The following is a 14,649-nucleotide window of genomic DNA, read 5'->3' as shown; positions in this document are numbered from 1 at the left end:
AAAAAGTAGTTTATATAGGACTTAATGGTCTGTGACATTATAGTTTGCAATTAATGAGTTTACCTATTAAAGAGCACCACACTGACATGAAATATGAAAGGTCAACTGAAGTATTATAATTATTTTAATAGGTTATGCATTTTATGTTAGTGTTTATTATTTTGACAGACTTTGGCTGGAGATAAAAGCAAGAAGATGTGTCTTACAGAATCCTTACTGAACAATTTTAAATCATTTACCATACATGTGAGTCCACGATGGATCTCACCATCAGAATGCATGTAACATCTAGGCTCTCAGAAAGTTCTCACTAAATGCTTTCATGCCACAATTATATGTATAATACTGACTCTTGATTTGCCTTATCAAAACCTTGAAAGTCATTGCCCCAAAAGAAGAAACAGCAAACATATGGTCAAGCAGCTTTATTTTTAATTACCTAAGTGTGTCTTAATCTATGAATGGAGAATAATGGAAGATACAAAAGAACAACCAAGATAAGACTTCCACTCTCAAGAAAAATAAAAATCAGTTGGCAATACTTCACAAAACAGCAAGACTAAAGGATATCTACGAGTAGCACAATACCAATTAATACAGAGTAAATTCACATAGGAACAACCACCAGTGACTATGGCATAAGGTGGAGGATGATTAGGGAATACATCTTGGGAGGTGGGAAAAGCATCAACTTGCATTCCAGTCACCCAAATACCAGGGGTTTACCGTAGGCCTTGTGTGATTAAGTTTCACCTCTGTTGCATTTGGTTTCTTCAACTCTAAAGGAGAAAATGAGCTCCAGATGGTATTTAATGTCTTCCAATTATAACAAGACAGGATTGTAAGTACAACTGCAAAGAACTTGAACAGGTGAGGACATAACAGAAAGAAAAGCACAAAGCCACAGGGTTTTGAAAAAACTGTGTGCATGGCCAGTTAAATTGTAAGCAAGGAGCTTGAGCAAGCCTGTCTGCTCTAAAAATTCAGAGGGCAGAAAAGTTGGAAATGGGGTGCTAACAAGCAGACAAAATGGAAAACAAGTTACTGTGCTTTCTCACTCCATATTCTCTGTGTCTTTGTGAGATTTTATAATAACCCTTTCCCAAAGCCATTATGCCATACAGAATGAGAAGACTGTGGATGTGTAAGGGCCATCTTTAGAAACGTACAAGCAGGCCCCTTTTGTAAGCCAGGAAACCAAGAGCTGTTGCTGAAAAGATGGTGGTAAATCCAAGCAGCTTTAGCAGGCCCGGCACAGAAGGCAAATGTCTCTCCAGGAAGGTGCTGGTAATGGGTCGTGCAGGGACATCCTGGGTTCAGAGAACATTTGTGTCAGTACAGGGTTATGCATGTCATTCCAGAAACTCTTTCTTTCAGAGTTTTTTTTAGAGTAACCCTCTTATTCCAACTTCTGAAGTATAAACCATGGCAATCCCTTGTGGCTCACCCCCTCTTCTTCATCTGGCCCTTTATGTTACTTTGCTAGTCTTTCTGCACCCCCAGGCTGAGATGGATCTACTTTTCATATTTTCTCTCAGCATATCCTCTGTCAGAGTTGTACTTTGGAGTTATTTCCCATCTTCCCATCTTTAAGCACTGTCATTCTCAGTCCCCAGTAGCCCATGGACATCATAAATATTTGTGGAGGAGGATGAATGAGTTTTTCCCTTCTAGCAGAAGCACTAGGACAATAATTTTGGAATGTTGGGGCTATGCTCTATGGCGTCAGGCTTAAAAGGATAGAAGAATAACTGACCTTATGGATTCCCATTCTCTACAACTCTATGTATATTTCCTGTGAGTCAAAAAAAATTTCTATGGTTTTATTACAAAAGAAATTGTAATTGAAATGAGTTCAAATGTGCTCCATTTTGTTCCACCCCTTTACCTCTGGAGAGGATAATAAACTTTTTTCCTACCTCTTTTTTTCTACGTTCTTTTCCTACCTCTTGTTGAGACTCATTAAGTCAGATCATTCAATAGACATTGAAGTTCTTATGATTGAGTTCTTATTTTGAGGGTTTTTTGTCTTTTCTTCCCTTCTATTTTTTTCTTTGTTTCTTGTCTTGCTAGAGATCAAACCCAGGATCTTACACCTGCTAAGCCAACATTCTGCCTCTGTGCGATGCCCCAGCCCCCATTTACTTCTTAATGTGTCTAGAGCTTTCTGGGAAATAGTTCCTTACCACAAAAATCACGTTTTTCCTCTTAATCTGCAAGAGATGTAGCACTAAAAAATTGTCAAAGTTAATCTAAATCTGTGACCTCCTAAGTCATGTGATTTACTTAGATATCCATACATTGAATCATTAGGAAAAGGAATGTGCATATATGCAAGTGTGTTCATGGGAACAATCATTCTTAGAGTAAAGACATATAAATTTGTGAAATATAGCTTACCACAGACTCTGGTTCTGGCTGCCAAATTTCATCTTCTGGAATCTTCCCAATGGCATGCAGAATCTGAAATGAAAGATTACCTTGGCAAATAGCAAAGCAGACAGTATCTTTCTTTTATTCTTTAAAAAGAAGCAAGTGGATGCCTCTTGGGATATCCATCAACAATATCAAGGCAAAGGGCAGAGCAATCCACTTGACCTTTAGAAAGGCTCCCAAAGATCTTTTGTTTACGGTATAAAAGGTCTCAACCATTAGTTTCACCATAACTTTTAGTACTTATGAACATGTCTTAATGGGAATGAGACTAGAAGACTTGCCAAAAAGGAATAAACATGAATTTTGAATCCTAATAGAAATATTTTGGATTCTATAACATCAGACTTAGGTGATAGTTTTTATTTAATATTTTTTAAAAATGTATCTGCACGTGTGCTTGCTGAGTGTATGTAAGTGTGTCAGGTGTTTGAAGGAAGCTTTGAAGATCAAAAGAGGGCACCAGATCCCCTAGAACTAATGTGAGTGCTGGGAAAAGCCTCTGCAAGAGCAGTGAGTGCTCTGAACTGTGGAGCCACCTTTCCACATCTTCTATTTTGAAAGACCCTTTGTATTTGTAATTATGTGTACGTGTGGTTCTGATGTGCAGATGTCCTCTGAGTTCTGAAGATGGTATTATATCCATTGGAAATGAAGTTACAGGTGGTTGTGAGCCTCCTGACATGGATGTTGGGAATCAAACTCAGGTCATCTTGAAGACTAGGAAGCACTCTTAACTGCTGAACCATCTCTCATCCCCATATCTCTTAAGTACAGCTGAGTTCTGACTCCTACTTCAAGTAAAAAATTAGATGCTTTCATCATTTTGTTTGGTTAAGGTGTTTCTTTTCCCTAAAACTGATTTATAATGGTTTTCTGGGTCTTTAGATGGGGAATATGGTGTGTGTGGGGATACTGCCAAGATCTCAGGCGTCTTTGAACTTTTTATCAAGCTTTTGTATTCCTCCCCCACTGCCAGCGATCCTGGGCCCTACCTCTCTGGCAGCTCTCTCCCCAGCCTCCACAGCCCCTTCCATGTAGCCGCTCCAGTGGGTGGCAGTCTCAGTGCCTGCGAAGAAAATCCTGCCCACTGGCTGACGTAGAACCCTGGAACAAAATCAAAGCGGTAAATGTCATTGCATGCAGCCAGAAATGAGTTCTCTCATGAGGACCAAGGCCAGTTGGCTTCTTCAGGTTAGAAACTTCGAGGAGAACACTGGCAATGTGGAATAAGGTTCCTCAGGTGCCTCTGGCGATTGTATTATCTCTGTCATGGGCAAAGTGGAACAAAAGCTGAAGTTCACACACTCCTGTACCAAGAGATAACAGGGAAAGGATCTGACATCAATGGGAACTAAATATGTATTTGATTATCTTTATAGAGTGAGAGACCGAATAAGTCCAGTCACATATGGTTCCCTTTACATGAGGAAGGTGACACATGTTTCTATTTTCTTACCTAGTTATTCTACCATTAAACTTGACAGTTTCTTCTCACCAAGCTTTGCCCTCCTCATCTGTTTTCATAGTAACTAGTTTTGTTTTTGTACGATACAGGATGGAGCCCAAGGCCTTATGTATGCTCTGCATGTGCTCCACTACTGGACCACATCCCTAGCTGGTATCTATCTCTTAAAAGGATAGTCTAGTGATTTTTAAGATGGCATCCAATAATGAAACTGAAGAAATAAATGAATCTTATGGATTCATTAACTACTATTTACTAGGTTTCGGAACTAGTGCATCAAACTTCAAATTAAAATTTGTTGGACACTGGCTCTTCAAAGTTCATTACTCCTTACCACAACCCCAATACTATTATTATCCACATTTCCCAGAGGAGGATGCAGAGGTAGACAGTGGTAGACACTGTGATGCACCACCAAGAATGAAGGACTTATTGGTTGGTGGAAGTTCTTCCAGAAGGTGGTATTCTGGTATTGGCATTGAAGGTGACTATTTCCACTGAGAAAACTACCTCATGACTCCTTCCAACACCAACTACCTTCAGTGACTGACATATAAATAAGCCTTTAAAGATGCAAGCCCCAGACTCTAACCTGAGACCACTTGGAAGGACCACTCCACTTCCAGAATGCTTCACAGGGTCAGATGGCACCTTTGTTGAAACTGCATCATCAGCAGGCTTGTTCTTTCACCCACTCTTGCTTCCTTCCTCTCCCTTCCATAGGTGTCAATCCTAAGGACACAGTCTGATATCTAGCCTGTCTACTGCTTGCTGCAGTGTCTGCTTCCTAGACCCTAACCAACAACAATGATGAAGTGCTTTTCTCTAGACTACAGACAAAAAGGCGCAGACATAGTACTTGAAGCCAAGTGATCGAACAACTGTAACATAGTCTTGGTTACTTTGCTACACGTCATCTCTGTACTATATTCTATTTTCTTTCTAATCTTTTCAAGAACTCCATGACAGACTATTAGTTAACATCTCACATTACATGTAAATAAACAGGCTTGGAGAAATGTGCAGTGACTCAGCAAGAGATACAGTGCTAGAAAACAGCAGAACCAGCATTTGAAACGTATCTAGCAGATGTCATCCTCTCTATTTATATCATCTCTGTGTTACCTAATATATCACTATCACAGCTTCCAGTGTGCTCACATCCTAAGCAAAGATATGGAAAGGTCACAAGCACTGAGGCTATAAGAAGAAAAGTCCATTATCATGCTTACAAAGACACCATAAAAGAAGTACCATCCAGAGCCATTTTCATCCTGTCTCAGGCTTCCATGATCAGAAAAGGGATATCCAAAGTTCAGAACAATGCTTATGTTCATTAACACTTGTCCCTTTTTGGCATGTCTACAAGAGTTTCCATGGACGATTTGATCTCCATTGACGGATTCACAAAGAGAACAGACTATTGCAAGGTGGTAGAACTTTGGAAGATGGGGCCTATTAGAGAAAATACATCACTGAGAGTATGTCATTGGGGGATATATATCACTCTGTCCCCTTCTTATTACTGTTCTGCTCTGTATCCTTCCTGTTACAATGTGAGCTGTTCTAACATGCTGTCCATACCATGATAGATTGATACCTCTAAATCATGAGAAAAAACAAGTTATTTTGTCAAGTATTTGGTCCCCCTGAAAAAAGCTAACCCATATAATATAGTATGTTGCTGGGCCTCTTATCGGAAAATTTAATAGTTTTACTTGAACTGTTATGTTTCCCTTTACCAGCATTTATCATAGCCATGCAAAAGGCAGGGAAATCTAAGGAAAGATATTATAAAATTATTAAAACACGTGGAGTCATCTGTAATTATTGGGATCCTAGGGGCATTCAGTTAGGGTTTCATAACTGAATGATAAATTTACCCTCTCCATGTTGTTTAAGTTATGAGGCATTTCAGCAGATGCTCATCTTTTATAACAGAAGGAACTGCCAGTTGGAGAACTGGTAGGGAGTGCTATGGCCAAATCTTTAGTTAAAGATTGGAAGACTAAAATGTAGAGAACTAGTCAATCTAACAACAGCATGTGAAAATGTAAAAAGCAAGGATTAAAGAGAGAGACAGTTTCTGCCCAGTGGCTGTGTGGAAATTGTCTTCCTTTGTGGGGGGTGGGGTGTCATCCTTCCTCTAGATGAGAAGGTAAGTGAGCAGATAGTGTATTAAATAAGGATGGAGGAGAGATGTTGTGGAATATTGTTTTAAGATGGGTTAAATTTTTTATGATGTGGAACATTTGTTTAATGATGCAAAGATGTGTTGCATTCTTTTATGTTGCATTTGTTTAAGTCTGTGAAGCTGTGCTACTTTGTCTGCCTAAAACATAAGATGGTCTAATAAAGAGCTGAATGGCCAATAGCAAGGCAGGAGAAAGGGTAGGCAGGGCTGGCAGGCAGCAAGGAGAAATCTGAGAGAAGGGAGTAGGGAGAAAAGAGGGAGCAAGAACAAGGAAAGGAGGATGCTAGGGGCCAGCCACCCAGCCACCCAGCCAGCCATGGGATAAGAGTGAAAGTAAGATATACAGAAGTAAGAGAAAGGTAAAAGCCCAGAGGAAAAAGGTAGATGGGATAAGGTAAGAAAATCTGGCTAGAAACAAGCCAAGCTAAGGCCAGGCATTCATAAGAAAGAATAAGTCTCTGTGTGTTTTATTTGGGAGCTGTGTGGCAGGCCCCCAAAAGAGTCAAAGAGTGAAAATAAAAACAACCAACAACAGGAGAGAGTATTATAAAGGAGACCTCCACATACATTCTTCATGAATTATGTGTCTTACTGAATATTTGCTCCAATCCACTTTTCATGTATAATATCTACAACAGAAGTTTCTTACAAAACATGTCTTCAGTTCTTTACTAAAGTTGGTCTGCCAAATTTTGTCCTCTCACTTCTAGCTGGAAGCAGAGCACTTGTTGAATGCATCTAGGGCCCTAAAAACAATATTAATTGCACTGATCCAGGTGTCATGGCCCTGCAGGGTCAGGGATACCCTGTGATACAGTCTCTTCTTGAGCTGGGCGTTATGTTCTTAAGCTGTGCTGTGCCTTAGTTTCTGCATTATGATATGAAACTTGATACACATCCATGAGAAAGGACAAAGATGAAAGGCCTTACTATGTTATCACTAGTATCTAATGTGGTGGGATTTATCTTGCTTCTCACATTCAGTACAAGGCCTGATAAATTAAGCATTCTTCACTCTCCTCACTCCCACAGGCATCTCCTGGTATTCTATGGAACTGAGCATACAGCTCAGCATTCAGTGGTCAGATATCAAATTACACTACACTTTGGATTTAAAACAAACCTCAAACCCAAATAAATGTAGTAGTTAAAAGATGAAGTTTTATAACCTCTAAAATGTGACAGGACACAAAGGATCCTACAAATCTTTCTAGTTTGATCCTTGACATTTTGTTTGATTTAAAAAATTTTAATTATGTGTATGTGAATGGAGGTGCACACAGACGTCCGAAGATCCCTGGAGCTAGAGTTACAGGGTGTTGTGAGACACCTGATCTAGGTGCTGGCAACGGAACTCAAGACCTCTGCAAAAGCAGTAAGTGCTCTTAACTGTTGAGCCACTTCTCCGTCCCTGATTCTTATCATTCTGTCATCAATATCACCTACAGCCCTGTCACACCTAGCTTTGTCCAAGACCTCATAAGAACTAGCAGGATTCTAAACATCACTATTTCTATAACATTCTACCTAGACTTGCACTCCCCAGGAGGCTTCTTCTGCCCCTGATAGCCTGACATGAAGCCACTGCACATTTCACTAGGTAAGGTAAAATTGCAATTCCATGAGTCCCTAGAATATCTTAAAGCACTGGCACGAGTACTTTAGTACTTTAATTTCTTATGTTCTATCCTTCCTCTGCTCCCCACCACTGCCTCCAACACTATCAACTCCTTAGCAAGGAAGTAGTGATACTGACACTTTTAGAAGTGGTCAGCAAATGGTTAGCACTTATCCAGTATACACTGAATGAAACAATTACTTGTGACTTAGTCTACACTTAGCATATCTGAAAAGTAACCCAATGACTCAGAAGTTTATTGGCAGTACCCTTTTTCCTGGAAATTTTCTCTGAATTCTATTTTGGCATCTACAGGCAGATAAGGAACATGATCTCCAGAGTCATTAATCATCTTCTGCTAAGCGAGTTTTAACACTTCTTCCACTGGTTCTCATGGAGAATTTGATCAGTTGCTTTCATTCACTAACACTCTGTGCTGTATTCTTAACACCCTTTCATTCTCTTTCCTGATTTAGTTTAGAGTTACTAGGAGAGTTAGAGTAATGGTCATTAATTCACACTTTGTTATTGTCGTCAAATGCGTTGAACTCAGCACCAGTTACTCATACTCAGATGCACAATGCTGTGACTGCTAAAAGCCTGTGAACTCTGAGTGGGTGAGTTATATCATATGTTATAAGCAGAATAACGTTGCTAAAGAATAACTCAGAGATGGCTCAGAGGTTAAGAGCACTGGCTGTTCTTTCAGAGGTCCTGAGTTCAATTCCCAGCAACCACATGGTGGCTCACAACCATCTGCAATGAGATCTAGTTCCCTCTTCTGGCCTGCAGGCATACATACAGGCAGAACACTGTATATATAATAAACAAATAAATCTTAAAAAAAAGAATAACTGAGGTAATGATCACATTATCTTATGTTTTTCATCCATGTGCTAAGGAAAGTAAACTCCAACAACAATAAATGACTAAATAGGTGATTGGTAGGAAGAGAGTAGGAACCCAAGCCCTTTCCTGCCTGGTCTAGAATTGATTGAGTTTACAGAACCATGCCCATGTTGACACAGAAGGGTGTTGTAGAATATTATTTTAAGATGTGTTACATTTGTTTAAGCTATGAAACATTTGTTTAATGATGCAAAGATATGTTGCATTCTTTTATGTTGCATTTGTTTAACTCTGTGAAGCTGTGTTACTTTGCCTGTCTGAAACATCTGATGGTCTAATAATAGTGAGGCAGGAGAGAGGATAGGCAGGGCTGCCAGGCAGAAAGAATAAATAGAAGGAGAAATCTGGGAGGAGATCAAGGGGGAGCAAGAGAACAGGGAGAGAAGGAGTGAGAAAAGAAGGGGCCAGCCACACAGCCACATAGCCACAGAGCCAGCCATGGAGTAAGAGTGAAAGTAAGATTTACAGAAGTAAGACAAAGAAAAACCCCAGAGGCAAAAAGTAGATAGGATAATTTAAGTTAAGAAAAGATGTTTAGAAACAAGCCAAGCCAAGGCTGGACATTTATACGTAATAATAAGACTCCGTGTGTGATTTGTTTGGGAGCTGGGTGGTTGGCCCCCTAAAAGAGCAAAGAGTAAAAGAGTAAAGAGTAAAACAACCAACAACAGAAGGGTGCTTGGGGGAAGTTTACTGAGTTCTAGACTCAGTATTAGGACATTGTACTGCCAGTCTGAACAAACCCTTTGGCTATCTAAAGTGCTCCTTATGTGTCAACTTTCTCTGGTTATATTGATTGAATTCGCATCTCTAGAGGAGTGAAGAATGGAAACAGCAAAAATGGTGCAGTACAGTGGCTTCCTTTGTGAGATTCATGAGCTTCAAAGGAAATTGGGGATATTCTTTCTGGTATTGACAAGAAAGCAAAAACCAGGAAGAAACATGGTAATTTAGTTGGAGCTTGGCTTCAACTGCAGGGCTTTCAGTTACAGCTCAGTACACTTTTATTTATTAAGCCTGGCTTGTTTGAATGTGTGCCAGCCTGTATGAGTTGGTGCAGTGATTGGGTAGTACCTTCCGTACTGGGTCATGATGCCAGGAGGGAAGTAGGTTGTGTAGCAGCCCCCGGAGTACTGTTCCTCACACCAGTTCTTCTCTTCGTAATGGACTGGCTGTAAGGAAGAGGGACAAAAGCTTGAAAGAGGGGCAAAAACAGGTCTTGTCTATTGTTTATCAAGCACATGCTAGTAGACTTCATTGTACAGAACAATTTGCAGCTGTCTCTTAGAATCTGAAGGGCTGATCTTTCAAGCCTCCCTGCTTCCTAGATATACTCAAGCCTTCTGTAGAAAGTGCTGTAGTGTTTGCATGTAACCTGTGCACAATATAAAAGCCATACAAATACTTATCACACTGAATTTTTAGCACATGGGCGATTTTTTTTTCAAATATTTTGCAGAACCTATACATATAGAGGGCTGACTGTACTTCTGAAATAAGGTCATATTACTCTGATGTTTTGAAATACTGGTCTTTGGGTAGATAAATGTTTTCAAATAATAAAGTTGTGATAATTTCAGACCTTAGAAAATGTTCCCATTTGGCACATGCATGTCTTAAATTTTATTTTAGTTTTTGAGATAAAGTCTTGTCATGTGGTATAAGCTGTCCTAAGATTCTTGATCCTCCTCTTCTGCCTCCACCTTCCAAGTACTGGGATTACGGAAATTTACCACTATTCCTGTACACGGCTCATAAACAATAATTATCTACTTCAATTTTCACTTTCTTTTTACCTATCCGAAAGCTTTTTGTGTTTAATGGTTTTGAGAAAGTTTTAAAATGATATAGTTTACAAGGATGGTTGACCAAGAAAAAAAGCAGAAGTGTGTATTTATGAAAAATAGACAATAGTGAGTTTCATGTTTTGGTAGCAGTGATCTTTGCTGAAGGCAGAACAATTTTCATAGTATGTATTCATTATGGTGGAATGGTGGAACTTGTAAAACAGCCATTGGTCTGCAAAATGTCCAAAATGGCTATATATAGCCATTAACAGGCTATATATATATATATATATATATATATATATATATATTAGCTGAGAGTTTTGCAAAATTTGAACTCCTTATAAAAATAGAGGCCAGAGATAGAGCTCAGTGATAGATTGCATGCCTAGCATGTCAACACTCTAAGTTCAATTCTACCCAGGAGTGGGAGAAACTAACAATGAATAACCTAAACAGAAAGTTTATTATAAAGTATCACTTTGAAAATAGAAAACTGATATAGCAAAATACTTAAAACTAGACTTTGAAAACTGTTTTTTGTTTTTTAAATGAAATCATGTAGTTGACTTTGCATAGTCATTTAAGGCATCCGATTTACAAAGCGTGAGGTCCTGCCTAAGTAGTGAATGGTCCTAAGCCTCTTTTGGTATTATCACTACCATGCCGTGTTCTGACATCTGAGGGTGGTTGTTGCTTCCTAACCATCCTTCTCTGGCTCTTTGTAGCTGATCAGAAGAAATGTTGGGCTTTCTCATTTACTTCACCTTCCTCCAAGGAATTTCTTCCTCCCACATAACAAATATCAAAGCCACAGTGAAGCAAGTACTTTCTTTAAAAACACACGAGGACAGAAGCATCAGAAATTATCCTTTTTAGAATATCCTTTTTAGAAGAGACTTTCTTAAATGAAAATTGATCACCTTTTAGAAAATACAAAATCAACTGCTTTTCTCATTAAGGTTCTCCATTTAGCTACTTCATACAATGCTGGAGAACTTTAGTTCCAAAAGCCTGCTCTGGGAACAGCTCTGAATTTAGAGACAAAAGAAGCCCTACCTAAACCCAGAGGATGTCACAGGTTCCTTGCCTCATCACCCACACAGCCAGGGCTCGCTCACATTTTATGGAACCATTTATATACCAGCTCTACATGTACAGATCCTTCTGTGAGTCTACCGGGAAAAGATGAGCTGGAGGGTCTGACTGACACAAACCTGTTCCCAAAAATGCTTTCAGGAAAAGAACAGGCCTCTCCCCATTGAAAACAGGCTAGGAAACAGCCTTACCTCCAGAGCTTCTTGAGAGTTCAGAACTTTGGCATATAGCTCACAAAGTTTCTTTAGCCTGTACAACAGAAAAACCACATTTTAATGATGAAAGTGAAAGCTAAAGGAACTAAGTCAAAGACAAGTGACATAAAGGCACCTATTCCTTTATGTCAAAGTCTCTGGGTGCCATTATTTCCACTTCGCCATTTCATGTTAACTAATTGCTGTTTTCTTTTGCTTGAGATACTGTCCTACTATGTAACCCAGGCTTGCTCAGCATTCTCAATCTTCCTGCCCTGGCCTCTCATGTGACATGATTACAGGCAAGTGTGAGCATATCCAGCTTCAGTTTAACTTTTAAAAACAAGGAATTTGCCCCATTTCTAATGTCTTAAAACCATGAGCTCACAAATAGGAACATAGTGAGACTAGTGCTAAATGTTTAAGAAAGAAAGTTAAGTGAATTACTGGGTATATAAACTTAGAAAGGACAAGTCTCAGGTTCCATTCCTGATTTCTTGACTCAGAAAGGAAAGTGACAGTGATTTGCATTTTACAAGCCTTTCAAGTGATTCTCAAATTTAAAAACTACCAGTGTAAGGTTCCTAGCCCAATAATGGTTTCTAATAAATAAATGCTCAGCAAATACTAGCTTTTAAGTCTAGTGGGGGAATTGGAAGCAAGCCAACGATTATAATTGGCCAATTAAGATGAATCAAGTAATTAATTAACATAAATCTAACCAATGATGTATTTATATTTCTATAAATAAGCATAGCTGTTTCAATACTTGTTTTTATAGAATAGTAATGTACAAGGGGATCTTAAACATGATTTAGAGCTTGGCCAATGAGTTTTAAAAGTAGTATTATTGTGGACTGGAGAGTTGGTTCAGGAGTTAAGAGAGCTGCTGCTCTTCCAGAGGACCTGAGTTCAATCCTCAGCATCCATGTAGCAGCTCAAAGTGGGTTGTAACTCCTGTCCCAGGGCATCCAACAGAATATTCTGGCATCATCATCGGGCACCAAGCATGGCACACATATGGTGCACAGACATACACGCAGGCAAAACACCCATACAAATAAAATTAAATATCTTTCTAAAACGTAATTTTGTTTTCATTCTAGGAACTCTTTCTATAAGCAAAAAAATAAAAATTCTCAATTTCATCTGCCCTTCTTTCTCTTTCTCTGAAATAGCTTGGCATGAACAGAGGAATGGTGATGGATGTGCAGTTCACTTCAAAAACAGAATGAAATCTATGAGGAGGTTTAGAATTCATAAAGGTGGGCATTTAAGCCCTCAGAGAAGAGACTGACAATCCAAAAATATGGCTGTCCAGCAAAGAAATGAAGTTGAACCTTCACTTCTTTTTAAAAATATATTTCTTATTAATTATTTGAGAATTTTGTACATATATACAATATATTTTGATCATGTCCATCCCCCAATCTTCCCCTTAACTTCTCCCATATCTACTGCCTGTCCCCTTTTTTTGTTTCTAATAACTCACCAAGTCCAATTTGTGCTATCTATATTCATGGGTGTGGGGTCAGCCATCAGACCATGATCTATTTACCAGAGTCTACATCCTTAAAGAAAACTGACTTTCTCTCCCCTAGAAGGCATCAATAGCTCTTTGGCTATGAATAAGTCCTCATGGGTATCTCCACTCTCCACATCATTAACTCTTACATCAAAATATACTTCAGAAAAATAAAAGATTTTCAGATAGTAGATGAGTTCAGAGATGGATATGGTGATGCATGCCCGTAATTTCAGCACTTTATACATGAAGGCAGGAAGATTGTGAGTTCAAGGCAAGTCTGGGGTATGTAGTGAGTCAGAGGGCATCCTGACTAGGCAGCAAATTACCCCACTCCTTTCTCATTATAAACTCCCCAAAGTAGTAGAAGAATGGATAATTAAAAATATATATCTTGGAGGGCTGGAGAGATGGGTCAGTGGTTAAGAGTGTGTATTGTTCATTGGAGGACCCATGTTCAGTTCCCAGCATCCACACTGGACAGTTCTCAGTTGCCTATAACTTTAGCTCTAGGGCATCCAATACCTCTGGCCTCCAATGGCACCTGCACTCACATGCACACACACACATATGCACATACATGCCCACATGCACACACACACACATTACACACATACACACATGCATCCAAATGTCACACACACTTAAAAATAAAATCTAAACACCAGTAGCACAGACACTGAGAACAACAGTTAATAAATGGGACCTCCTGAAACTGAGAAGCTTCTGTAAGGCAAAGGACACAGTAAATAAGACAAAACAACAGCCTACAGAATGGGAAAAGATCTTCACCAACCCCACATTTGACAGAGGGCTGATCTTCAGAATATATAAAGAACTCAAGAAACTAGACATCAAAATAACAAACAATCCAATTAAAAAATGGGCCATAGAGCTGAACAGAGACTTCTCAGAGGAAAAATTTCAAATGGCCAAAAGATATTTAAGGAATTGCTCAGCATCCTTAATTATCAGGAAGATGCAAATCAAAATGACTCTGAGATACCATCTTATACCTGTCAGAATGGCTAAGATCAAAAATGCTGCAGACAGCTTGTGTTGGAGAGAATGTGGAGCAAAGGGAACACTTCTCCACTGTTGGTGGGAGTGCCACTTTGGAAATCAGTATGGTGGTTTCTCAGAAAATTGGAAATCAATCTACCTCAAGACCCAGCTATACCACTCTTGGGCATATACCCGAGGAATGCTCAATCATATCACAAGGACACATATTCAACTATGTTCATAGCAGTATTATTCATAATAGCCAGAACCTTGAAACAACCTAGATGTCCTTCAACTGAAGAATGGATTAAGAAAATGTGGTACATATACACAATGGAGTACTACTCAGCAGAGAAAAACAATGACATCATGAAATTTGCAGGCAAATGGATGGAACTAGAAAATACCATCTTGAGTG

General features: G+C 39.1%; 1 protein-coding gene across 1 annotated transcript in view; it reads right to left on the bottom strand.

Annotated features, from left to right (window-relative positions):
* Positions 1-410: 410 nt before the first annotated feature.
* Maob (monoamine oxidase B) overlaps positions 411-14,649 on the bottom strand; it is a 105,205-nt gene continuing 90,966 nt past the window's right edge. Inside the window, exons 11-15 of the mRNA XM_059250538.1 lie at positions 11,699-11,756; positions 9,697-9,794; positions 3,429-3,540; positions 2,401-2,463; positions 411-1,310 (exon numbers count right to left, since the gene is read on the bottom strand). Coding sequence (XP_059106521.1) covers positions 1,158-1,310; positions 2,401-2,463; positions 3,429-3,540; positions 9,697-9,794; positions 11,699-11,756 — 484 coding nt within the window. The 3' untranslated portion in view covers positions 411-1,157. The remainder of the gene's footprint in view (positions 1,311-2,400; positions 2,464-3,428; positions 3,541-9,696; positions 9,795-11,698; positions 11,757-14,649) is intronic.

This window comes from Peromyscus eremicus, chromosome X (assembly GCF_949786415.1).
Source record: "Peromyscus eremicus chromosome X, PerEre_H2_v1, whole genome shotgun sequence".
NCBI lineage: Eukaryota > Metazoa > Chordata > Mammalia > Rodentia > Cricetidae > Peromyscus > Peromyscus eremicus.
The sequence above is the reverse complement of the archived record's forward strand: the minus strand, read 5'-3'. Positions and strand labels throughout refer to the sequence as shown.